At 40.5% G+C, this 25,143-nt stretch overlaps 1 protein-coding gene across 7 annotated transcripts in view; it reads left to right on the top strand.

Moving 5' to 3' along the window:
* Positions 1-25,143, top strand: part of POU6F2 (POU class 6 homeobox 2) — a 502,018-nt gene that overhangs the window by 420,191 nt on the left and 56,684 nt on the right. For all 7 annotated transcript variants that reach the window (XM_061586055.1, XM_061586054.1, XM_061586057.1 and 4 more), the window contains one exon: positions 18,051-18,200. In XM_061586055.1, the coding sequence (XP_061442039.1) occupies positions 18,051-18,200 (150 nt within the window). The remainder of the gene's footprint in view (positions 1-18,050; positions 18,201-25,143) is intronic.

Here is a 25,143-nt window from a genome sequence, read left to right as displayed (position 1 = left end):
GCTTGAAGTTCAGTGTATTTATTCAGTCTGTCTGAAGTGATTTTATTAAGCCATATTCTGATTTATATTATTAAACTTTGTGTGTGTGCAGCTTTTTCACACACACATCTTGTTGTTATCTGCCTTCAAATCTATTATGACTTATGGTGTCCCTATGAATCAGCGATCTCCAAAAACATCTGTCATGAACCACCCTGTTCAGATCTTGTAGGTTCAGGTCCGTGGCTTACTTTATAGAATTAATCCATCTCTTTTTTAGCCTTCCTCTTTTTCTACTCTCTTCTGTTTTTCCCAGCATTATTGCCTTTTCTAGTGAATCATGCCTTCTCATAATGTGTTCAAAGTATGATAACCTCCGTTTCATCATTTTAGCTTTGAGTGATAGGTCAGGTTTAATTTGTTCTAACACCCAGTTATTTGTCTTTTTTGCGGTCCATAGTGTGTGCAAAGCTCTCCTCCAACACCACATTTCAAATGAGTTGATTTTTTTTCTTATCCACTTTTTTCACTGTCCAACTTTCACATCCATACATAGAGATCAGAAATACCATGGTATGAATGATCCTGACTTTGGTGTGTGCCTTCAAGTCGACTACGACTTATGGCGACCCTATGAATCAGTGACCTCCAACAACATCTGTCATGAACCACCCTGTTCAGATCTTGTAAGTTCAGGTCTGTGGCTTCCTTTATGAAATCAATCCATCTCTTCTTTGCCCTTCCTCTTATTCTACTCCCTTCTGTTTTTCCCAGCATTATTATCTTTTCTAGTGAATCATGTCTTCTCATGATGTGTCCAACATATGATAACCTCAGTTTCATCATTTTAGCTTCTAGTGATTGTTCTGGTTTAATTTGTTCTAACACCCAATTATTTGTCTTTTTCGCAGTCCATGGTATGCACAAAGCTCTCCTCCAACACCACATTTCAGATGAGTTGATTTTTCTCTTATCTGCTTTTTTCACTGTCCAACTTTCACATCCATACATACAGATCAGGAATACTGTGGTCTGAATGATCCTGACTTTAGTGTTCAGTGATACATCTTTGCATTTGAGGACCTTTTCTAGTTCTCTCATTGCTGCCCTCCCCAGTCCTAGCCTTCTTCTGATTTCTTGACTATTGTCTACATTTTGGTTAATGACTGTGCCGAGGTATTGATAATTCTTGACAAGTTCAATGTCCTCATTGTCAACTGTAAAGTTACATAAATCTTCTGTTGTCATTACTTTAGTTTTCTTGATGTTCAGCTGTAGTCCTGCTTTTGTGCTTTCCTCTTTAACTTTCATCAGCATTCGTTTCAAATCATTACTGGTTTCTGCTAGTAGTATGGTATTGTCTGCGTATCTGAAATTATTGATATTTCTCCCTCCAATCTTCACACCTCCTTCATCTTGGTCCAGTCCCGCTTTCCGTATGATATGTTCTGCATATAGATTAAATAAATAGGGTGATAAAATACACCCCTGTCTCACACCCTTTCTGATGGCGAACCAATCGGTTTCTCCATATTCTATCCTTACAGTAGCCTCTTGTCCAGAGTATAGGTTGCGCATCAGGACAATCAGATGCTGTGGCACCCCCATTTCTTTTAAAGCATTCCATAGTTTTTCATGATCTACACAGTTAAAGGCTTTGCTGTAATCTATAAAGCACAGGATGATTTTCTTCTGAAATTCCTTGCTCCGTTCCATTATCCAACGTATGTTTGCGATATGATCTCTGGTGCCTCTTCCCTTTCTAAATCCAGCTAGGACGTCTGGCATTTCTCGCTCCATATATGGTAAGAGCCTTTGTCATAGAATCTTGAGCATTACTATACTTGCATGGAATATTAAGGCAATAGTTCAAATTACTGCATTCCCTGGGATCCCCTTTCTTTGGAATTGGGATGTATATGGAACGCTTCCAGTCTGTGGGCCATAGTTTAGTTTTCCATATTTCTTGACAGATTTTTGTCAAAATTTGGACAGATTCAATCTCAGCAGCTTGTAGCAACTCTATTGGTATGCCATCTATTCCTGGTGATTTGTTTCTTCCGAGTATTTTAAGAGCAGCTTTCACCTCGCATTCTAAAATTTCTGGTTCTTCATCATACGATTCCTCCATGAATGAATCTGTCATCCTGGCATCTCTTTTATAGAGTTCTTCAGTGTATTGCTTCCATCCTCCTTTTATTTCATCTCGGTCAGTCAGTGTGTTCCCCTGTTGATTATTCAACATCCCTACTCTTGGTTTAAATTTCCCTTTCATTTCTCTAATCTTTTGGAACAGGGCTCTTGTTCTACCCTTTTTGTTGTCCTCTTCTATTTCTATACAGTAACTGTTGTAATAGTTCTCTTTGTCCCTACATACTAGTCGCTGTATTGTTGCATTTAGGGTTCTGACTGTGATTCTATCTCCTTTTGCTTTTGCTTTCCTTCTCTCTTTAACCATTTTAAGAGTTTCTTCAGTCATCCATTGAGGTCTTTCTCTCTTTTTAACTAGAGGTATTGTCTTTTTGCATTCTTCCCTGACAACATCTCTGGCTTCACTCCCTAGTTCTTCTGGTTCTCTGTCAAGTAAGTTTAAAGCCTCACACCTGTTCCTTATTTGATCTTTATATGCTTCTGGGATGTTATTTAAATTGTATTTTGGCATTATGATTGCTTTGTTGGTCTTCTTTAGCTTTACTCTGATTTTCAATACGACCAGTTCATGATCTGTACTGCAGTCTGCTCCTGGTCTTGTTTTTGCAGAAAGTATGGAACTTCTCCATCTTCTGCTACCAATACTATAATCAATTTGATTCCTATATTGACCATTTGGTGATGTCAATGTGTACATTCATCTTTTTGGTTGCTCAAAAAATGTGTTTGCAAGAAACAAATTATTGGCTTCACAGAATTCAATAAGTCTTTCTTCTGCTTCATTTCTGTCTCCTAGGCCCCATTTCCCCACAATTCCTAATTCTTCTCTGTTCCCTACTTTTGCATTCCAATCCCCCATGATTATCAGCACATCTTGTTTTGGTGTGTGATCAATTTCTTCCTGTGCTTCTGTGTAAAATCTCTCCAATTCATCTTCTTCTGTGTTTGCCATCGGAGCATAGACTTGGAAGATTGTTATGTTGATAGGTTTCCCATTTAATCTCATTGATATAACTCGCTCAGACCTTGCATTGTAGCTTCTAATTTTTCTTGCTACATCACTTCTCACTATTAAAGCAACCCCATTCCTTCTTAATTTCTCATTTCCTGCATAAAATATTTTGTAGTTACCTGATTGAAAATGTTCCATTCCAGTCCATTTTAGTTCACTCACACCAAATATTGTAATGTTGATGTGTTCCATTTCTTACTTGACAATTTCTAACTTTCCCTGGTTCATGCTTCTCACATTCCATGTTCCTATTGTGTGCGTCGTACAACTCCAGACTCTCCTTTCGCAACTGTGCGCATCAGCCTCTGGGCTTCCTTTCAGCTTTGACCCAGCTGTGTCATTAGTCACAGAGCTACTCGTACTTGTCCTTTGTTCTTCCCCAGTAGCTCGGTGAGTGCCTTCTGACCTGGGGGTCTCATCTTCCAGCACTATCTCGTGTTGCATTTTGGATACTCTGTTCATAGGGTTTTCGTCGTAAGAAATATTCAGAGGTGGTTTACCATTGCCTTCCTCTGAGTTTGGATGCATCTTAGTCTGGTGTCTCAGCTTTGACCATTCTGCCTTGGGTGCCCCTGCTAGGAATCTAGCCTCTTGGTCTAGACTCCTGACAGCATTGCTCTTAGCTTCTTCAACACTCTCAAACCCCCTCACCACATTAAGGTGTGCATCATAGAGGGGGTACTGTGAAATACTCTACTCTAAAAGCTAGTAAATATACCAGTGGTGAGCTTGAGATACCCAGTTTCATTTAATTGAGGTTAAGACATGAAGGGTGCTCTCATTTAAATTATGTTTTCACTTTTGTATTATTTGGGGCAGATCACTTCATTGTCACCTGAGCTTGTGATAGATCCTTCCAATGACCCTTTTTGCCATGTGAAAATTCTAATCAGTGTTGATAAAGAAGATAATATGGTCAGAGGCTTAGTATTAACATCTCGATGAAAAACAAACTTATACAGTAGTAATTCCCCCTCCCAGGGAACTGTATTTATGTGATGGGGATTAGGGATCATCATCACCCCTCATTCCAGGTTCTCTGGGAGTTAAATTACTGAATAGTGGATGTATCCTGTCTCTAGTGCACAAGCATGTAAATGCATGCACATGATGCTAAGGCACCAGGCAGTTCAAAGTCTGCCATTTCATAATCCTGCAGTTTATTAAGGTATATTTTGAACTGCTGGTGACAACATATTGTAAACAATTAAGCTTTTCTAGTGTATCTTTAACCAACAGAACAAACCCTCTTGAGTTTTAAATCAGTGCAGGAGAGTGAATGAGTACTACACAAGTGGCCAAAATAGTACATTTGGCAATGTAAAACTGTGATGGCGGAGGAGCTCGTTGTTTTGAGAACTGGAGTATTACAAATGTGTCCCTAGTTTTATCTGTGAAATATTAGAAGGTATGCTTTACCAAACTGCATTTTCCCAGGATTGTTTGGGAGAAGCCATGACAGTTATATTGGTAAAACCAATGTAAGTTTGTAGTGTAAATAAGCCTGTGGGACATGACTATCAAGAAAAATGTCATTGTTTAATTTTACAAGGAAGCTTGGTTATTCTTTTATTTATATAATCAGTTGTTTATACATTTACATGTTAAACTATAATCTTCTATAATCTTTTCCTAGAGTAGACTACCTATACCAGAAGGTGTTGTGGTACTCTCAACAGGATTTAGAAAAGCATTTTTTTAACAGCAGTGGTCAGTCTTTATGGCAAGTGTGCCACAAGGCAAGTCCACAGTATGAAAATGCTATTCTAGTCCATACAGTTGTACAGTTGGACCTCCAAGTGCCTTGGGATGGTTTTGCCTCATTCAGCTGAGCTGGGGAGCAGGAACCAACAAAGCCCTAGGCATACAGGCTGGACCAAACTGCTAAATTGTGTGATACTTGGGTTTCCTTTGTAGCTTTCTCAGTTAATATAAAATACAAATGCTAAGTTGTTAACTGGGATCAGCTATAGGAAGCATATCTTTCCTAACAGTTTAAACAGCTATACTGGCTGCTGATCCATTTATGGGACCTGGCCATCTCACTTTTTTATTTAGGTGTGATTTGAATTAAAGTAGAACTCATTACTGGTAAATGTATATTTTATATGTTTAGAGTTTTATCCCATCTTATCATCTGGGCTCAGCATAGGTTCAGGTATCTCACAGCATGAAAAGACTTCTCTGTCAAGAAGTAATCCAAATTAACCAAAGCACTGCACCTTCTGATTCTTGGCTCTGCTACCAGAAATTCCCACTCTTACTTACTCTTACAAGTCTACGTTAGTACAAAATTGTATCAACTTCCTTTGTGGGGAAGGGGGCTATTTCACTAAATATGGGCTTAGCAAAAAGTTATGTCACTGTGATTAATTATAGCCAGCTATGAACATTCAATCTACATGTTGTTCACGGGTACAAAAAACTACAATTAGGAGACAGAAATGTGGAAGATAAAAGGAAGTTTTACTGAAGCAGTACCTGCTCTCAGTAAGAACTCTTGCCTTGTTTTCAGAGTGTTACCTTGAGATTTTCCCCCTTGCTAACGACATGAGGTCATGTTCTCTTCTCACTTCTGAGGATAAAAATTTGGCTCTTGTTTTGTATTACGAGGAAAGGATTCGAACTGTTGTACAAGTAAGCAATGTCTTTTGCTGCCAAAGCCTGCCTTCATTGAGCTCTCACAAGCATAATTGAGGTAGTTGTACAAGTTACTGTGTTAAGGTTCCTGAGACTGAAATCCATGTAAACATAACAGTGTTTACATACATGCCATTTGCTGTGTGGTTTCTTTCTTGAAACACCACAGCCTGCTCATAAAAACACCTCATGACTGAATATGTGACCACATTTCAAAGGGAAAAACAATCTAAGGGGGATGGCAACAGTGTGCAGTCAAGTGCTATGTCCACATAGACAGTGAGCCTGAGAAAAACATTATTGTGCTTCAGGTAGCAATGATTCCCCTCACTGTACCTCACACAATGAAAAAATTCTCCCTTCATGCTCATATCTAAGTGATTTAGGTCCATTGAAGTCCATACAGTTACACAACTACTAACAAAGACGTTAATAAGGCTCTTACAATTTATTGGGTTATTCCTGGCTCATTAGTGGCTTCTGAACAGTGTACCTTCAGAGGAGGAATTTCTGAGGTACACCAAAAGGAAAACAAAAAGATACACATTCTGAGTATAGATAAAAATCAGGTACAGAGTAGTAAAACATCAATCTTTCCAATAGACATTGAGATTTTAAATGGCTCTGCCATGTTAATATCTATAGTACATATGAAGCCAAAGGGCCTTATTCCTATACTTTACTGTGATTGCTGCAAGTTTTCATCCACTTGAAAGAAATCAGAATCTTGAAAGAAATCAGAATCAGACCTGAGAGAAACTTAGACATTTTATTATTTTCACTACAAAAAATCCTTGTTTTATATAGTGCAAAAGATTGCCTAAAGGGTCTATAAATATTTGGTGCGATTCCAGTCAAGATATAAAAGTAGGAAAAACTTGATATGAAGAAATTCATCTGTCTATCAACAATGCCTTATAGAAGAGCAAGATTCTATGTACTGTAAAGCAATAATGTGAGTTTTAATGAAAAATGTACAGATTTTCAGGTTATCAATTTGCTGTGGAAAAAATAGTATACAGTTTTTAATTCTGGCTGCTTTTGCACATGTCCACCTGTGGTAGAATACCTATACAGGTTCATCATTCTTACTCATTCCCTTTCTTCATCCTTCTTTCAGTGGGTCTACAATTACTTATCTAAGCCAGGGGTGGAGAGAGTTTGTTGCTTTCTAGATATTATTGGACTCTTAACTCCTATCAGCCACAGCTAGCATGGCCAATAGTCAGGCACAATGGAAGTTGTAGTCCAGTAACATCTGGAGGGACACAGGTTCTCCATCCCTGATTCAGGCTTTAAATATCTATAGACCAGAGAGGAGGTGAACCACAGTCATTCTATCTGTGGATTTTCCGTTTTCTGCACCTTGGGAGTAGAGGGAGGAAATGCTCTGTCTGCATATACACTAGGGATGGAAAGATGGTGTTAATTTCTGTTTTTTCAGTTCCTCATTTTTCCAATCTTAAAATCAGTTCTCCACATTTCTGCAGTAATTTGTGATTTTAAAAAAAGTTCTCATGAAAATTCTCCAGTGTTTTAGTGCAAATTTCTCCAAATAAACATTTTTGTGGGGAGTTTTGATTAATGTACACATTTTTGCAAGCAATTTCTCATCTAATAATGCATTTTTGTATGTTATTTTCACTCTCATTTTATGCACACTTCTCATATATATGCATTTTTGTAAACATTGGTTGGTGAACTGCATTGCAGAATTCGGATGAGAGCAAATTTCAAAGGATGGTTGTGTTTTGGTTCTCAGATTGTTTCAGAAAATGCAAATTTGATAGGTTTTGCTTGAAATGCGAACTGAATCAAATTTCACACCCAACCCTAATATATACCATACATTTAAAGCACATTTTCCCCTCCCCAAGAATCCTGGGAATTGTAGCTCTGTAAAGATAAACTACAGTTTCCAGGATTCTTTGGGAGGGGTGTTTAAATGTATGGTGTTTATACACAGCCTCTGTTTACAATTTGGCATTTTCTGCATCTTATATCTAGTGATTAGAAGGAGGAGGTCACCTCTCCTTGCTCTCTGGTTGCAGATACTGGGCTGATTCCCACAGCTTACTTTGCACAGGTCACAAATTATGCTGCCTGACAGTGGGCTCAAATAAATGCGAGATGACTTTCAAAGTACCTGAGTTCTGTGAAAAGTGGGAAGCAATTCTTACAACCCAAAAATGAAGCATGTTAACTCAAAAGAAAATTCCATCCAGTCTTGAGTTTATTCAAAAGTAAATCACAACCCAATATAAGTGTACATAGGACTGCAGCCCCATTTTTACAAATGTACAGGTTAGAGTGTTCAGATAGATTGAACAATGGTTTTCATAATGTATTGCATATTTAAGTTTCAGGCCCTGTAAAGGCTTGGTTCTCACAAAGGTTCAGAAGAGGGCAACCAGAATGATCAAGGGGATGGAGCGACTCCCTTACGAGGAAAGGTTGCAGCATTTGGGGCTTTTTAGTTTAGAGAAAAGGCGGGTCAGAGGAGACATGGTAGAAGTGTATAAAATTATGCATGGCATTGAGAAAGTGGATAGAGAAAAGTTCTTCTCCCTCTCTCATAATACTAGAACTCGTGGGCATTCAAAGAAACTGAATGTTGGAAGATTCAGGACAGACAAAAGGAAGTACTTCTTTACTCAGCGCATAGTTAAACTATGGAATTTGCTCCCACAAGATGCAGTAATGGCCACCAGCTTGGACGGCTTTAAAAGAAGATTAGACAAATTCATGGAGGACAGGGCTATCGATGGCTACTAGCCATGATGGCTGTGCTCTGCCACCCTAGTCAGAGGCAGTATGCTTCTGAAAACCAGTTGCCGGAAGCCTCAGGAGGGGAGAGTGTTCTTGCACTCAGGTCCTGCTTGCAGGCTTCCCCCAGGCACCTGGTTGGCCACTGTGAGAACAGGATGCTGGACTAGATGGGCCACTGGCCTGATCCAGCAGGCTCTTCTTATGTTATGTTCTTAAGACCTGGTACTTTAGATGCTGTTATGAGCCACAGAGTGTGATCATTCAAGAGGCTGTCTGCAAACTGTTCAGGAAATGTCAACAATACCTAATAGGCAAACAGTTCAGATTGGAAACTCAGTCCGAGATGCAGGAGAATGAGGGTAAGGCTCCAGGATACTGCACCCAGTCAAGTCACTTACTCATGGGATCAGGAAAGGAAACAGAATAATATGGTTTGCAGCAAGATAGATCCAGGTCAATCTACACAAGCTGCTGAGCCTGAAAAGTTGAGGTGATCCAGAAATCATATGGCAAAGTGGCCTATTGTTGAATCCCATGGTTCACCTATCTTCCTGCTTGAGAAGACACAGCTACCAATTTCCTAACCATAGCTTTCTGGGTGGATTGTCAAACCTTCAGTTCCCTCCTCATCCTTAGTGATGCCCAGGGAGGAAGGAACTAGTATCTTTTCCTCAGGTGGTCCGACATCACGTGAGATATAGCGCCATCTAGCGTCCAAAGGCAAGAATGGATCGAAGTCAAGACCTGGGGCATCGAGCCCCTCCCACTCCAGTTCATTCTTGCCTTCCTTCATTCGAGGTGTTTGGATCTTCTATAGCATTGCTAAGTTTGTAATTGAGTGTGTGGGACTGTGACTTTTCCTCTTGTTCTCCCTCCCTCCCTCACCCACTTTTTGTATTGTCTGGGACGTTTTTGGGGGGGATTTTATCTTTGACTCATTTTTGCTTCCCTCTTTCAGTCCCTTAGTTGGGGAATCCGGCGGCTGCCGTTTCCCCTTTAGGCTCCCGTATCTGCGAGATGAGCCTTAGCTGAGAGCCGCGGCTGCAGCTCTCTCTTCAGCCCCTTCATTGCCTTGCCACCGTCTCTCTCCCAGGCGGCGGCCGTTTTTTATTGTGTGGGCTCCTGTCTGTGAGACGAGCCTTTGCTGAGAGCCGCAGCTGCGGCTCTCTCTTCAGCCCTTACCTTACCTTGCTGCCGCCTCCTTCCCAGACGGCAGCCGTTTTTTATTGTTTTTGTCTCGCCAGGAGCCGCAGCTGCGGCTCCTTTGCCTACCGCTTTTTGGCGGTGGCTGCTATTTGGCTGTGGCAAAGGCTGCTGCCTCCTTGCCAAGCGGTGGTTGGAGCTCGCTTCTGCGGCTTTCTTAGATCGTTTTTACCACCAGCGCCTTGATTTCCAGGCTTGGGGGGCACTTACAGGCGTTGCTGCCTCCCCCCCAACTGTTGCCTGGCACTTACCGCTGCCGTTTTAGGCCTTTTTGGAGTGCATGGAACCCTCTCCCTGTCCACCATTGCTCCTTTATCTTCCCTGCTGCCATTTTGATTTTAATTTCCCGCCCTTTTTGCCAGCGCCATTTTAATTTGCCCCATTTTCCCACCTTTTTTGTTCTCCTTGCTTGACTGTATAGTTACTTAGTCAGACTCTCCAAGCTTTTAAATCCTCACACAAGTCTCAAAGAAAAAGCCTGCAAGGCTAATTTCTATGACAGTGTCTCTGTTGGTGATAGTCCCTCGCCACACCGCACCCCCCACCTCTGTGCGTGTTGGTGTCATATATACCGTGTGTTAATGATAGTCCCTCGCCACACCACACACCCCACCTCTGTGCGTGTGTTGGTTATAATATATATATACCGCATCTCTGGGCGCTCAGAATGGTGGATCAACGCCCAGAGACACATTCGTCTGCGGCAAAGAGACCCTGCAAGACCTCGCATCACAAGTCTGCCAATCAAAAACTGCCCAAGCTGCACTCCAAGGCCGTGGCTAAAACTAAACACCTGTCTAGCCACAGTGCCACCAAGCGCACACATTCCACTTCTGTACCACATTCTGAGGCTGCTAACCAAGAACAATTGACAGCACTCTCACTCTCCAGCTGGGTCGTCTGAGGATGACTTCGAGGGTTTTCCTGACCAGCCCGTGGTCTGCCCTTCTCAATCCAGTTTGCCACACCAAACCAGTGAGACCCCTGTTGCTGTTCCTCCACAAGGGCAACCGCCTGCTGAGCCGCTACCAGGACAACTACCAGCCTCTGTACTAGGACTGCAGTTGTCTCCTGAATTCCTTTTGCAGTTGAAAGATATGCTGAGCCTCTTATCAGAGCAGTCGAGAGTCCAAACAGCTCCATTGACCCAGCACAGCGAACTGCGCCCTTCCTGTGCCCTAGCCCCATGTGGCTGTTCTGATGTGATACCTCTCCCCTCGCCCAACCCATTTGATGTTGCTAGAGGCAGGATTGGAGATGACATCCCTGGGTTGGAGGACCCGGATTATTCTCTTCAGGCCGAAGGGGATGAATGGAGTGATGAGGCAGACTTCGAGGAGGACACCTCATGTCGCCTATTTGATGCGGCCGACTTTCTTCCCCTATCTCGTAGAGCTCTGGGCACATTAGGTATTCAGACTACACAGCCTGAATCTACAACTCCCCCCATGAAAGGGGCTAAAGTTCTCAAGTCTCCAAAATCAACAGATCATTACCTTCCTGTGCCGGACCCCATTGGCAAACTGGCCAAGGAAGAGTTGGATCACCCTCTGCAGGCACGCCGCTTTTCCATTATGGCTAAAATGCTCTATGCACTGGACACGGACTTTATGAATCGTTTGCTTGTTCCAGGCATCGATGAGCCAGTCTCTAGTCTGGTTTCGCGATCGGTCCTTCCAAAACAAGGGGAATCACAACTAAAAGACCCCTTTGAACACTGCATGGACTACACTTTGGGTAAAAACCACAAGGCTACCGCCTTCACTATTCAGGCGTCTGCTTCAGCTTCCATATTTTCAAGAGCGGCTATGGTGTGGCTAGACGAACTCTTGGATGATCCTGAACCAGACCCTGTCAAGCTCCGCAAGGGCCTGGTAAAATTACACAAGACCGCGGCCTTCGTAGCTGACGCCACTTTGGATGCCACCCAGCTGGGAGCGCGTGCCCTAGCTTCACAGGTGGTAGCTCGGCATACCCTTTGGCTCAGGCACTGGGATGCTGATTCTATGGCCAAGGGCAACTTGTCAAGAGCACCCTTTTCTGGGTCTTTACTCTTCGGAGACGAAGCCCTCAAGGCGGTCTTGGTAGACCGCTCGAGAAGGCCTGGCACTTGCTAGATGCCCGGAGGGCCCTCAAGACCTACCTGTCTCGCACCCAGGACATACGGTCAACGGATTCCCTATTTGTATCCTTTCACCCACGTACTCTGGGGGAAAAGGTGTCCAGCTGTACGTTATCTTGTTGGTTGCGTGCCTGTATTGCATTGGCCTATGAGTCCCTTCAGCTGCCAGTGCCTTGTAACATAACGGCACATTCAACTAGGTCAGCTGCCACTACGGCTGCCTTCGCAACCAATGCTCCTCTAGCAGAGATTTGCAGAGCGGCTGTATGGTCTACCCCAAATTCTTTCATAAGACATTACAAGATAGACCATTACACTTCTGCTGATGCCTCCTTCGGGAGGTGTGTGTTACAAAAGGTTATTTCTGATGGGTAGCCAGGAGGCGGTCCCTCCCTATTAGGGGCTGCTTTGGTACATCCCACATGATGTCGGACCACCTGAGGAAAATGTACCATTGGTATCACCTGAAGGGTGATTTTCTCAGGTGGTCCGACATCACGGCCCTCCCTTTTTGGAGGATATTGGGGTTTTACTAATTATCACTCTTCAGAGTTATACTATTTAAACTTTTTCGCCAAGTCAAGACCAATTTGGACCTGTTTAATATGCTTGCAATCTTTGGGTTATGCTTTGGGACACTGTTTCCTTGCTGTTAGGCCTGTTGGCCTTTTCTGTCTTTTCAGATATCTATCTCACTTCGGTCTCATCACGAATGAACTGGAGTGGGAGGGGCTCGATGCCCCAGGTCTTGACTTTGATCCATTCTTGCCTTCGGACGCTAGATGGCGCTATATCCCACATGATGTCGGACCACCTGAGAAAATCACCCTTCAGGTGATACCAATGGTACATTTTCTTCAGTGACCTCTTGAATTGGACACTACGTTCATACTACAACTGCCCTCATCAGCTTCAGAAGATTTCCAAACTGTGGCTTTGACTGAACAAAGATGAGCAGAGTAAAATACAATAAAAATTAAATAAATGCAACTTTGAAAGATATATGGGTCACAGATAGCAGTTGGACAAAATACATTAAGGATTCAGTAACATTTAGAAGAGCTGGTGTGCCATTCCCTGAACTTCTTTTAAAAAGCTTTAACAAAATCTTAAATTACCTTATTGTTAAGGGCTGAAATTGAATCAGTCGCAGCCCTGCCTAGTAAATGTAAACCCTATGCAGCATCTCTAATAGACCCCTGACATAGCTGCATCTGTATCAGGACTTGCAGTTCATTTTGGCAGTAGGTGGTTTGCTGGCACTGAATCATATGAAAGTATGTAGGAAGGGCTCTTTGTGGAAACAATTTCTACATGGCTGCCTTACAGTGTAAATCCTTGGGCATTCCCTTCATATCCAGCTCCAGTTATAGTAAAGTCATTGAGAATGCTGGAGGCACCTGGTCCCTGTTGACATTCAGCCTCCAAAGAGGATAAAAAAATGCTGCCTGTGACAATATAGTTCTAATGGGCACTAAAACAAATACAATAATTTTGATTTACAAAGAATTATGTACATTTTGTATATTTGGATTTTAACCTTTTTAGTTTTGTTTGAATCCTAGTCCAAACTACTTAGTTTTGGTAGTAACTCAAACCAGCTCACCTTTTTGGCAGTTTTTCAACACTCTTTGCAAAAATGTTAATTTATCCATTCATATTACCCTCACTTATCCTCATTCTCAGTTGCCTTCACTTTCCTCCAGTGGCATCCTCACATAGACATATCTGATTAGCTATATAGTACTGGTGTAATTCTTGGTTGTGTAGCTCTTGTAGTATATCTCATATGGGAAATCCAGGTAGGAAACAGCAATAGCTAAGGGTGCCAAAGAAACAACTGGAGACACAGTTGTGCCAAACAAAGTTAATATTTGCATTATATTGGGAGTTTGAGGAATATATTTCTTCTCACTGAAACGGCTAATTCCTACCGACTGTTTTTCAAAAAAAATTGTATGTATGATGTTAAGGGCTGGTATGCCAAGGGATTATATCATCTCTGTGATTTTTATCAGAATGGAAAGCCCATTGGAGAAGATAAATTAAAATATCAACCAAGCAGGAAATCCCATTCCCATGGTTATTATGGGAACAAATCAATTTTTTAATAATCCATAAATAAAAGAAGCAACACGTAGGTTTACCAGATTTGAGAAATTAATATTAGCATATTCAGAGGATTCAAAGGGCCTGACATCCAATATATATAAATTCTTGGCTGAGAGGATAACACAATGGAATAAGCCACCACACCAAACAGTAGCAGCTAAACGCAGAGAATTGTCTCTGAAAATCATATATCAGTGGTATCTGATACCTAGAAAAATAACATTGATGAATCCAGGAACAAAAAATCACAGATTTGGGGCATCTGTGATTAAGGACGTTGAACAGACAGCCCAACAAATAATTACATTGACACCACAATTAGCAATATTGAATTTATTTCTGAGTGAAGATCTTGATATTAAAAATAAGAAGTTGGTAAGTTTTTTGTTAGCAGCAGCAAGGATTACTATTGTACAATTTTGGAAAGACCTTAAAGGAGCAAATATTCTTGGTATAAAACAGTTTGGGATATAGCTGTACTAGAAAAACTAACATAATTTAAAGAGAGCAAGAGGACAAAGTAAAGGGACTAATTTCATTTCAGTATGGCATGATTTTGTCAATTATATAAATCTGCAAGATATAAGGATTCCCCCTGCCAATGGCATACACATGGATATGGCAATATTATTAAATGGTCCAATAAATGAAAGGATAGGAATGATATTCAACAATCCTGCAGGAAAGGAAAAGGGACTTGTGTTAATAATTCACTATGAATAAACAAAATGTAATATTTACAAACAATATGATTATGATCTTTTGTGTTTATTTTGTTGGTTATGTTTATATTTTGTTTATTTTGAAAATAAAAGTAAAAAAGTAAAAAAACCTGAAAAATACTCTGCACAGCTCTATAGTTCCTCTGGTTCTCTCTTTTTCTTACTTTGTTTTATCACTCAGGGTGAACAGTGCAGCAAAGTCAATTAACCTGGCATTTGAATATATCAAATAAAATCAGAATTGGAATTTTCATATAGCATATCCATTTTGTTTGGCCTGTGTTACTGCACCAGCAAAACATTATAAGGAAGTGGCACACACTGATGTGCCAATACTACATCACAATTGTGCTGGTATTGTGAGCAAGCCCAGGACATCATTCTGGTCCAGCAACATGACTAGTTATATATACTATTAAATGGCAAGTATTGCTGCCCGGCTATCACCTTATGGTATGACCCATAAAACTGTGTTTGTTATAGTACAGTATTCTGGTAAATGACTAGTATTAAGATCTGAAAAGCTAGAAAATGTAAAACCCAGCCCAACAAGAATCTTTTTACAATTAAACACATGCCCTCATCCATCAGGTTGCACCCTGACTCTACTGATGACCTGCAATGATACTTTGTCCTTTTATATTATCTTAGATATATCTAAAACATACATCAATCAGTCAATTTGTTGATCCAGTCAACAGATCTCACAATATAACATATAGAGCAATTAACATACAACATGATACAAGAGTATGGAGTATCTCTAATAGATAAGAAAACATGCTTTCATCTACTTGGTTAAGATTCTTACATGTATCTACATTGTCCTTTACAGGAAATTACAGTTTCTGTAATTTTATTTGTATCAGAAAGAAGAAAAACATAATATTCAGATGAAATTCCAGGATATGAAGTTGTTACTCTTTCCAGAAATCTCAAGAGACGTTGCAAAATAATAGGACATAGCTTTCTGTTTAAATTTCTTATGAGCACATCAGAGTAAGGGGTCCCCCTGAATCTCCTATCTGAAAAAGCTGATGAGATCACATTGAAACATGCAAGAGAGAATGTCCTGCTGTATTTTGGGTGGGTTAAATTTTGCAAATATTTGGCTTGAGAATTAACAGACGTAGGATAATAAAGATGAGCAGGACTTATTGGCTACTGATAGTGAATTCTGAAGTCCATATCTTCGAAGCATAATACAAGATCTAGCATCGGACTCTATGAAAAAAGCTGCAACAGAGAGAAACCTGGGACACAATTTTTGGGATTTAATGCCTTCATCCATGAGCTTAAAGTCATATATATGATTTGGCTTTGAGTGAATGTATGATGGGCAAGCATACAGCTTAACTGGTTGAGAAAAAACTATTTTATACATTTGTACTGGCAAGGCTGAAAAAAACTTACAGCACCCTAAGAAGACAAACTGGAAATAACATTACTACAGGTGCTTACTGCCACCTACTCTTCTGTGCATTTCTGTGCCACCTATTGTTCTACCCATAGAGATTGTTAGCACAGTGAGGGGAATGTTCTTAATAATTTATCAACATACATATTTGGTCAGCAAATATAGCTTAGCCCCATTCCAGTTATATCCCTTTCTCTTCACAATGTGAATATAGACTGGGTCCTACAAGTCAGGGGCGTCACTACTGGGGTGCGGAGGGTGCAGACCGCACCCGGGTGACACCCTGAGGGGGGTGACACCCAGAGCCATCCCGCCCCATGCTGTTGGCTGGCAAAGGAGCCAAGAAGCGCCCCGGGTTGGCACAGCCAACTCCTCCTCGGAGGCAGGCGGGCAAGACCGACAGCAGGCACCCGCTTGCTGGCGGTGAAGCCGGGATGGGCCTTCTACCACCAGCCTGGAGCGTGTGGTGAGTGCGTGGGTGGTTGCACACGCAAGACCAGCCACCCCCGTCCATACACCTGGGAGGGCGCATGCCGGAGGTCCGCACCCCCCCACACTCCCGCTAGTGATGCCACTGCTACAAGTATCCCTTGACATTTTTCAATCACATTTTTATCCTAATAAGACATTATCAGCATATATGGATGTGCACAGAAAAGCACATTTTAATAACGCTGCTTGCTGCTTAAATGCTTTTCCTACAGGTAATCACTTACTAAGTCTGTTTTGGAGTGGCAGGGTTTTGGTTAGGTTTCCAGTTTGATCACACTACCTTTAAAAATGGCTAAGTTGAGACCACCCATAATCTTTGCCACAAAACGAGTGAAACCAGAATGAATGTTGAAGGATATGCTGTTCTCATCACCTCAGGTTGCGTCAATTCTTACTGAATCAAGTCAGGCTGCATCAGCAATATCACTATCAGTACTGTACTTATTCCTGAGAGCAGTCAATTTGATTTTAAGTAGATTTAGACAGCAAATATCTCAGCCACAACAAATGTATATAATGAGCAGATATCTGTGAAAACCAGCTATTTTTAAAGTCCCTGGGAAGTCCATACCTTTTGATATTGTGGTATGCATGCTTCTATGATGTTATACTATTACGTTTAAATGCAAATACTGGTTTCCTCACCTTAGGAGGAAAGAGTATTAAATGACCTGTGAATTGATCATTGTAATCCTAGAGAGCCACAAAGTTCCTTTGCCAAATGACTGTGCACAGTGTCTTTTTTTAATATTAGATATTTCATTATTCTTTCTTGCCCTGTAATTCACAACAGAAATAGATCCAGCAGAGCAATAAAAAAAAAACCCATCTGCCATGTTGAAAGGGTTTGGATGAGCTACAGGTATCCCTCTGCCCACTTCTGCCCAGTTTTACCTGCCTCTGTTGCTCTTTAATGTTCTTGAATGCTCCGGCCCAAACAGTGGGTAGGCAGAAGCTAGATCCTAAGCCAGCCCCGCGACTGGCAAGTTGTGGCAGAGAGTCCAATCAAGGCCTGTTTGCTGTGCCACCCTGGGAGCTGGTGAAGCAAACTTTTTTTTTAATTCTAAATTTTTTAAAAAATAACATTTAAATAAAAAACACCATGTTTCATTTTAAAAAATATTCCAAATCTGTGTGTGAATACCTCTCATGTAAAGAACTCAGTACAGATGGAAAAGATGCTTTGGCCATGTTCTACTTGACCATGATTCACTTAATGTGGAATCATTTCCACTGATACTAACAGGACTTGCAGAGAGTTTAGGATCAAGCTGGCTGATAATATACACATTTTAAAAGACTCTCAAACACTGTTTGAGATTTTCAGATTAACGGCATGCTGATATCATAAGGTCAATTAGTGGTATATTGGTGTAGCAGCTATGTTGCTGTCAGTGGCCTTACGCTTTGCTCTTTTCTTCCTGTTTTCAGCTGGTTAATAATCCTCTTGCAAGTCAAGCAGCAGCAGCGGCAGCGGCAGCGGCTGCCATGGGTTCAATAGCAAGTTCGCAGGCCTTTGGCAATGCTCTCTCCGGTCTACAGGGGGTCACAGGTCAACTAGTCACTAATGCACAAGGACAGGTGAGTGGATGATGAGGGAAGATAGTGAATTCATATGGAATACTGATCTTTGGGGAGAAATGAATTCCTTATGCATGGCAGCAATTTCTAGCTGCACATATATGGGAGGGGAACTAAATTAATAATATTTCATGAGAATAGAGAAATAGGGAATAGTAGAAAGGTTTAGAGTGCTGAGGTTTTAATAAGAAAAATAAGGAAAAGTTTGGTTTTGATGTCACATCTAATTTCGCAAAACGATTCAGAAATGTACACATGCATTTTGACAAATTTTTGCTCTGCTCATTCATGAAAGTCTGTAACAAAATTCAACAGTTCTCTTTTGTTACTTAGGAAAGATTGATACCAAGAAAAAACAGGTTTAGAATCACTGACTGGCACAGCCCCTTTTGAAATTAATTTTGAGAATCATCAGAGTGGTTTTAAGAATCAGATGCTGATGAGGAACCAAGGTTAAGCACTTTTAAAGCTCATTATTTCAATGGGAGTGAATTATATTCTACTAAGCTTGGCTATTGAAATAAATGGGAACTTGAATCCAATCCTCTGCATAAAGGTCCTGCCCTCAGTTCAGCAGAACTTATTTCACATAACGTTTCCACCCTACACCAGACTATTTTGTAAACTTACATAGCCTTAGACTGTTAAAAGAGTTTCATGTGAACTGGATTCCACTTGATGTTTCTATAGTGATTGTTAATTAGTTGCTAACCACATAAAAACAACAATGGGAAAACAGTGATGCTGCCCATTTTTCATGCAAATAATAGGATATATATTGTAGATAGCAATTTGCCGCTACCCTTCTGGGAGCAATAGATTAGCCTTTACTTTGATATTGATGTATATATTGCTATAATTATTATAATTGTTCACCACAATCCCACACACGTGATGGAGTATGTGCACCTGGCCTATAGGAGCCAGTACAGCCCTTCCCAGTCTGGCCATTCATTTTAAGACAAGACCCTCCTGCACTTCCCCCAAGAACACTAAGCACCCAGTCCCATACACATAGCTCTATCCAGTAGCAGCTGGTAACATTTTGACTTGGTAAGGCTGCAATTTTAAACCTTGCTTCTTTCATCACCATAAGACTTGTGCAACACTTATTTAGGGAAGTGTGCCATTACACATATGCAGAGTACCTCTGTCTCCTCACTAAAAACATCAATTCTGAGCACATCTATGGACAGTGTAACAACTTCCATGTAAGAGAGCCAAGTATGATTTTCAGACAAGATGGACTACATACATCCTATTTAGAGATTAAGCCATACGACATGCCAAAAGTTTTTTTAATTCATGCACATGCGCATCCATTATCAAACAACAAAATACACACACATTTTAAAACCTGAGGAACACTTGCTTCCAGTTGAGTGCAGTTTTCCTCCCCCCTGCAAATCAGCTTAACTTTTTATTATCCAAATACTTTTTTCTCTAAATTAAAAGAACAAAGTATTCCAACCAATAGACAAAAAAATGTTGCATTGAGCCAAGGCACAGCAGAACATATATACAATACATGGCTCAGTCCTGAAAATGTGAAGTAATAATCTCTGCTCATGTACAGAGTACATCACACCACACTGATCATAATCACCCTCTATTATGTCTGAGATTAGGGAGAATTTCTTCCAGGTTTGGGGAAGGATGTGAAGTCATATCCAGATAGGCACAGAGTCCAAACCTTTCGTTTTAGAAATCACAGACAAAACTCACAAAAAACCAAGCTAGACATATACACCAGCATTTCCCCCCATTCTTCTGCATTGAAAATATTCTGAACTTAAGCTAGGGTACAGACTTGTTGGAAGCAGATCCACACACCTTTTCTGGAAGTACTCTGGAAAATACTCGGGAATTGCAAGTGGCTCAGATCAACCTGCCCTACTCCACCCAGATTTTAATGAGTTAATGGAAGGAAATTGTTAATACTGAGTTTGTTGCAACATTTACCCAAGCTATTCACTTCTTCTGCTCCCAATTCCCCAGTTCACAAAAATAAATTCAAAATGATTAAGTAAAACAGATATTTATTATAGAAAGAGACTCACTGTTTTTTTGGGGGGGAGGGGTGTTCACTCTCTTTCTCTCTCTAGCAAGGTCACCAAAAAAAAAAAACCTCCTCAAAGTAAGAAACACTTCCAGTTGCTTCTCTGGTTACCAATGAGGAGATCGGGCCTTCTGGAAAACAGCTTTGAGCATGCTCAGAACTAATGTATGATTCTGATATAGGCTAAGGCTACCACATAGAGCTGTTTTTAAAGCAGTCCTGACTCTTACCTAATTTACTATACTGGCTGTGCTGGATAAGCCTCATAACAACAAATGGAGTGGTGGCCTTCTTAGTAGGGCTGATAAGCAGGCAGGCCTGGGAGGGATCCCTTTGGATTAGGATTGGCTGAGTGGTGCAAAGAGCTGAATGGGCAGATAACAGGAGACAGACTGAAATATCTTCATACGCCTCTGTGAGTTCAAGAAATTATAAAATGTGTGTGGGACAGGAAAAATATGTAGCTTTGAAATTGGAGGGGGGGTTAAAAATTGCTTGACATTCTCATTCGAAAGGCTGTGCCCCAGTAGCCCTAGTAGACCAGCCGCCACTGGCTCTACCGAAGGTACTGGGTTCTCCTCAAGGAATCATGTAATGGCCTTGATTTTGAGTAAATGACATGCCCCATCATTTGTATAATTCTTCTTGATGTTATTTTCCTTCATATAATGTTCACACCATCACTGAAACCAATTGATTAAACATATTTTTCAGTGTTCTTTTAACCATACAAAAAGCTACACAAGCATCTCAAAACCCTTCCAACCTCTTATAAATGTTTCTTCCCAGTATTAGTGTTAACATCTTGAAATCAAAACTATGGTGTTGCTCTTGGTAATCACTGAAACCAATGATTGTAAATTTGTGCTTTCTTGACATATAATTAAAAAAATGAAGAAACAATAAATTTTTCTTCTCTTCTCCATGATTCGATATCACAAATATGTTATCGCAGACAGAAGTGGCATATATTTTATTCTGTCCAGTGAATTTAACTATTAAAAGGAGCACCCTCAAGCGTCATGTGTTGGGGTTTGCTTTATTCAAAAAATTATTATTATAAAGCATAAACAAAAATGCATCTGAAGCTCACACTCCTCATCATGCAAGTCCCACAAGGAAAAAATGCTGACCTTGTTATATTTACTGGGTGGATACAGAATTGTTCCATCACTATCCCGAGGGTTGAACGATGGAGCTTGTCAAAGTGAGGCCTTATCTAATGAATCATCTTATCGCAGGTGCACACCACACATATTAAAGGAGGATTGCACGACCAGTGTGCCCTCTACAATAACCTTTCAGTGTCTACTTTAACCCTTGTTTCAATCCCTTTTCATCAAAGGATCATTTTATGCAGCCAGCTTTAAATGGAGGCTTTCAAAAGCCTATTAAGATTTCTGTTAGGGAGAGGGTATTGGAATGGAAGAAACGGTGGTTATAATACCTATAACTCATAGTCAGATCAGCTTCATCTAGAAAGCTTGCTTGTTTATGCTTCAGAAATACTGCAAACTCTCCTCTCACAGGAGGCACTAGACAGTGGGATGTAAATTTAAGGCTCCGAGCTATAAAACTATGGCAGATTGTCAGTTGAAGGGGTTTTTCCTCACACTCCCAGGAAAACAAATAATTGGAATGTGGTGGTAAACCATTGGGAAAACACATCAGTTCTGTACTTGACTCTATGTAAGAGACGTACAGTGGTACGGAATATTTATTTTGTGTACCAAATATGCTAGTTCCACAGGTTGCAGAAGTGGGTGGGATCCCACTTTTGCAAAACTGCAACAGTCAGTGGAGTAGTACAACGTCTGCACAAGAAGCCAGAAGCTATGTCATAGTTACAATTCAGGGAAGGGCTTCTTTTTTAAAAAAATATGAAGAGTTCTGCATCATTTTATATTACAGAGCTCTGAAAGAGGCATCAAGCATGGAAAAATTGCATAGACTTTTTAAAATGTCACCCAGCGCTGATTTCATTTGTCTTGTATTATTATTACTCTACTTTTCATATACCTGAAGTGGCTTAAAATTCACATCTAATTGAAAATAAAACTGCAATTTGTTACACTGAAATCACAAAATGAATTAATTCATTTGCAGCCATAAAAGTCTAAAAGGAGAAACCCATAATAAGCCAGCACTGCCAGTTTTCAAGTGCCTTCCTTAAATTATACCAACAAAGTTTTTAGGGCAGGGGGTGGGAACCCGGGGATCTCTAGCTGTAGCTACTCCCATCACTGACCTCTTGACTACACTGGCTGGAGCTGATGAGGCTTTGAGTCCAACAACATCTAAAGGGCCCCATGTTCTTCACCATTGTTTTAGAGGGAAAGTGCCTGCCAGTGAAGTGCTGAACACCTCCTTTCCTAAGCTTCTTCTCTGCTGCAATGGACTGCCTCCTGTTGTCCCATGGAGAGAGTGTTGTTTGGTTATTATCACACAGAGCTACAATATAACATATAGTATGCCCTTTACATAGTTTTAGAAGCTTCTTCCATAGCCCTGGGACAATGACTGCATAGGCCCTGCTGTTCCCACTGCTGATCATAGCTCTTAAAGAAGGGGTATTCTTTAGGGCTCTTTTGCCAGCTTTTAAGGGGAGGATTCATACAAGGAGAGGAAGCCTCTGAAGTACACTCCTAGGTGTGAAGACCACAGTCAACACCTTGAATTCACCACTGAATGTAACTTACACCCAAGGCAGCTGGCTGAACATGGTCCTGCACTTGTTCGGTTTCAGTCGTTGGATACATATCCTGAAATGCCGAAAGCACTGTACATTGAAAAATTTTCAAATATACTCACTCAGATTTAAGGCACGTTCTTTTTACTACCAAATTCCTCCATGTGTCATGTAAGTGAGTATATGACTGCACAGTAGTGACGGGCTCAGTTCCTGTAATAATTGAATTTGCCATCAGATTAATTAGTATTTCTGATATTTATCTTTGTGGAGAGAATTTTGAAGTAGCAACTCTCCACACCTGGTTTCCGATTCGCTCTTCTTTTTATTCATTTTTTTTAATTCGCTTTGAAATCATCAATGGTGTGAATGATACTTTTATTGATCAACTTTCTATGTGAGCTCTTCAAATATGTATTCCCTTTCACTGAGTCAATGAAGTGTTGATTGTAACTGACAAACAGAAAGCAGCAGGTGGTAACGAGGTTTGTAAGCAGCAGGGGGGAATGAAGTGCTGGTTGTAAGCAGCAGGAGGGGAAGACATTAACTTTATTGTCTGCTTTAATCTGTCTGCTCTGTAGTGCACTTGAACAGGAATGTAGACAGGCAATCATTACAGAGTTTACAACAAAGATTGATACCAGTACAGACTCATGAATAAATAGCGATTATAATATCTATAATTCTGTGCAAACAATATATAAATATATATCAGAGCAGACTGGAAAAATGGAAAGATATTGGAGGAAAAAGGAATCGGATTGTTAACAACCACCCTGCCGCCACACTTAAAAACGAAACATAAAAAAGGAGAGGATTCCATCCCTACTGCACAGAGAATAACTATGGTAAACTGGGCCTGGTGGCTGTGATTGCAGCAACTGGGGGGGGGAATTAGTCATAGTCACAGACATGACTGTGTGTTCCTTGTATTTACAGTGAAGTTCAAATCAGCTGTTCCCTGCCTCCTTATGCACCCAAATACACAACCACATGGAGGATGTTGGCAGTGTGGATAAGCCTTAAGCCCCATACAAATAAAACCACCCAAAAACATTGGATTTTTTTAAAAATTATCTGTGCAATATTGTCATTTATTCTTATTGGATAGTACTGAGATATTAATATTTAAAAAATACCCTGGCTAGTGCAAATTACAAAGCGAATGTACCTTATTTTCTTCACATTGCAAGTGGGGCTGGCTGAGAAAAAGACCTGCAATGTACTCCTCTGCTAATATTGCAGGTTAGTGGGGAGGGCTGGGGCTGATTTGGATTTCATCCTTATTATTACTACTACTACTACTACTACTACTACTACTACTACTACTACATTTATATCCTGTCCTTCCTCCCAGTAGGAGCCCAGGGCAGCAAACAAAAACACTAAAAACGCTTTTGAATGCTAAACACTAAAAACATTTCAAAAATAGACCTTAAAATATATTAAAACAAAGCATCTTTAAAAACATGTTAAAACAAAACATCTTTAAAAACATCTTTTAACAAAAGCATGAAAACATCTTTAAAAGCAATTCAGCACAGACTGGGATAAACTTAAACAATTTAAAAGGTTTGTTGAAAAAGGAAGATCTTCAGTTGGTGACGAAAAGATAACAGAGACGGCACCTGTCTAATATTTAAGGGGAAGGAATTCCAAAGGGTAGGTGCCACAATGCTAAACATACAATGCTAAACACAACATAGGAAGTGGACCTCCCAATTGAATGAGCAGCAAGCTGCAGAAATCACATGTGCTTCTTCAGTGTTGTTATTATTAATTTCTGTACCTCTGAGTGGTTCACAAAACATAAAAACCAACTGTACAACATTGTTAAAATACAGAATAACTTAAAATACATCATATTGAAATTACACAATAAAACAATCCCATAAAAACAAATCAACCGTGATTAAAATGTGCAGTAAAATAATCCCATTAAAGCCAAGGTTTGTTCTTAGTGTATTGTTTCCCATTGTTTGTTCAGGGGAAGTAAGCTATGGGAACTGGTCCACATAACATGAAAGCAACTTCTGGCTTCTTTCCTGCCTGTCGTGATGAAGGAAGAAGTTGGAGAGGAATGAAGTGCGCTTTTGAGCCGTGTGCACCAGCATGCTACTGATTCACATTGAACTGTGGTTTTCAAATGAGATGTGAACCAGGCCTAACTATGGAAATTCCAAGCAAATGAACAA

The sequence above is a fragment of the Rhineura floridana genome, chromosome 10 (assembly GCF_030035675.1).
Source record: "Rhineura floridana isolate rRhiFlo1 chromosome 10, rRhiFlo1.hap2, whole genome shotgun sequence".
NCBI lineage: Eukaryota > Metazoa > Chordata > Lepidosauria > Squamata > Rhineuridae > Rhineura > Rhineura floridana.
This window is presented reverse-complemented; position numbering and strand designations above follow the sequence as displayed.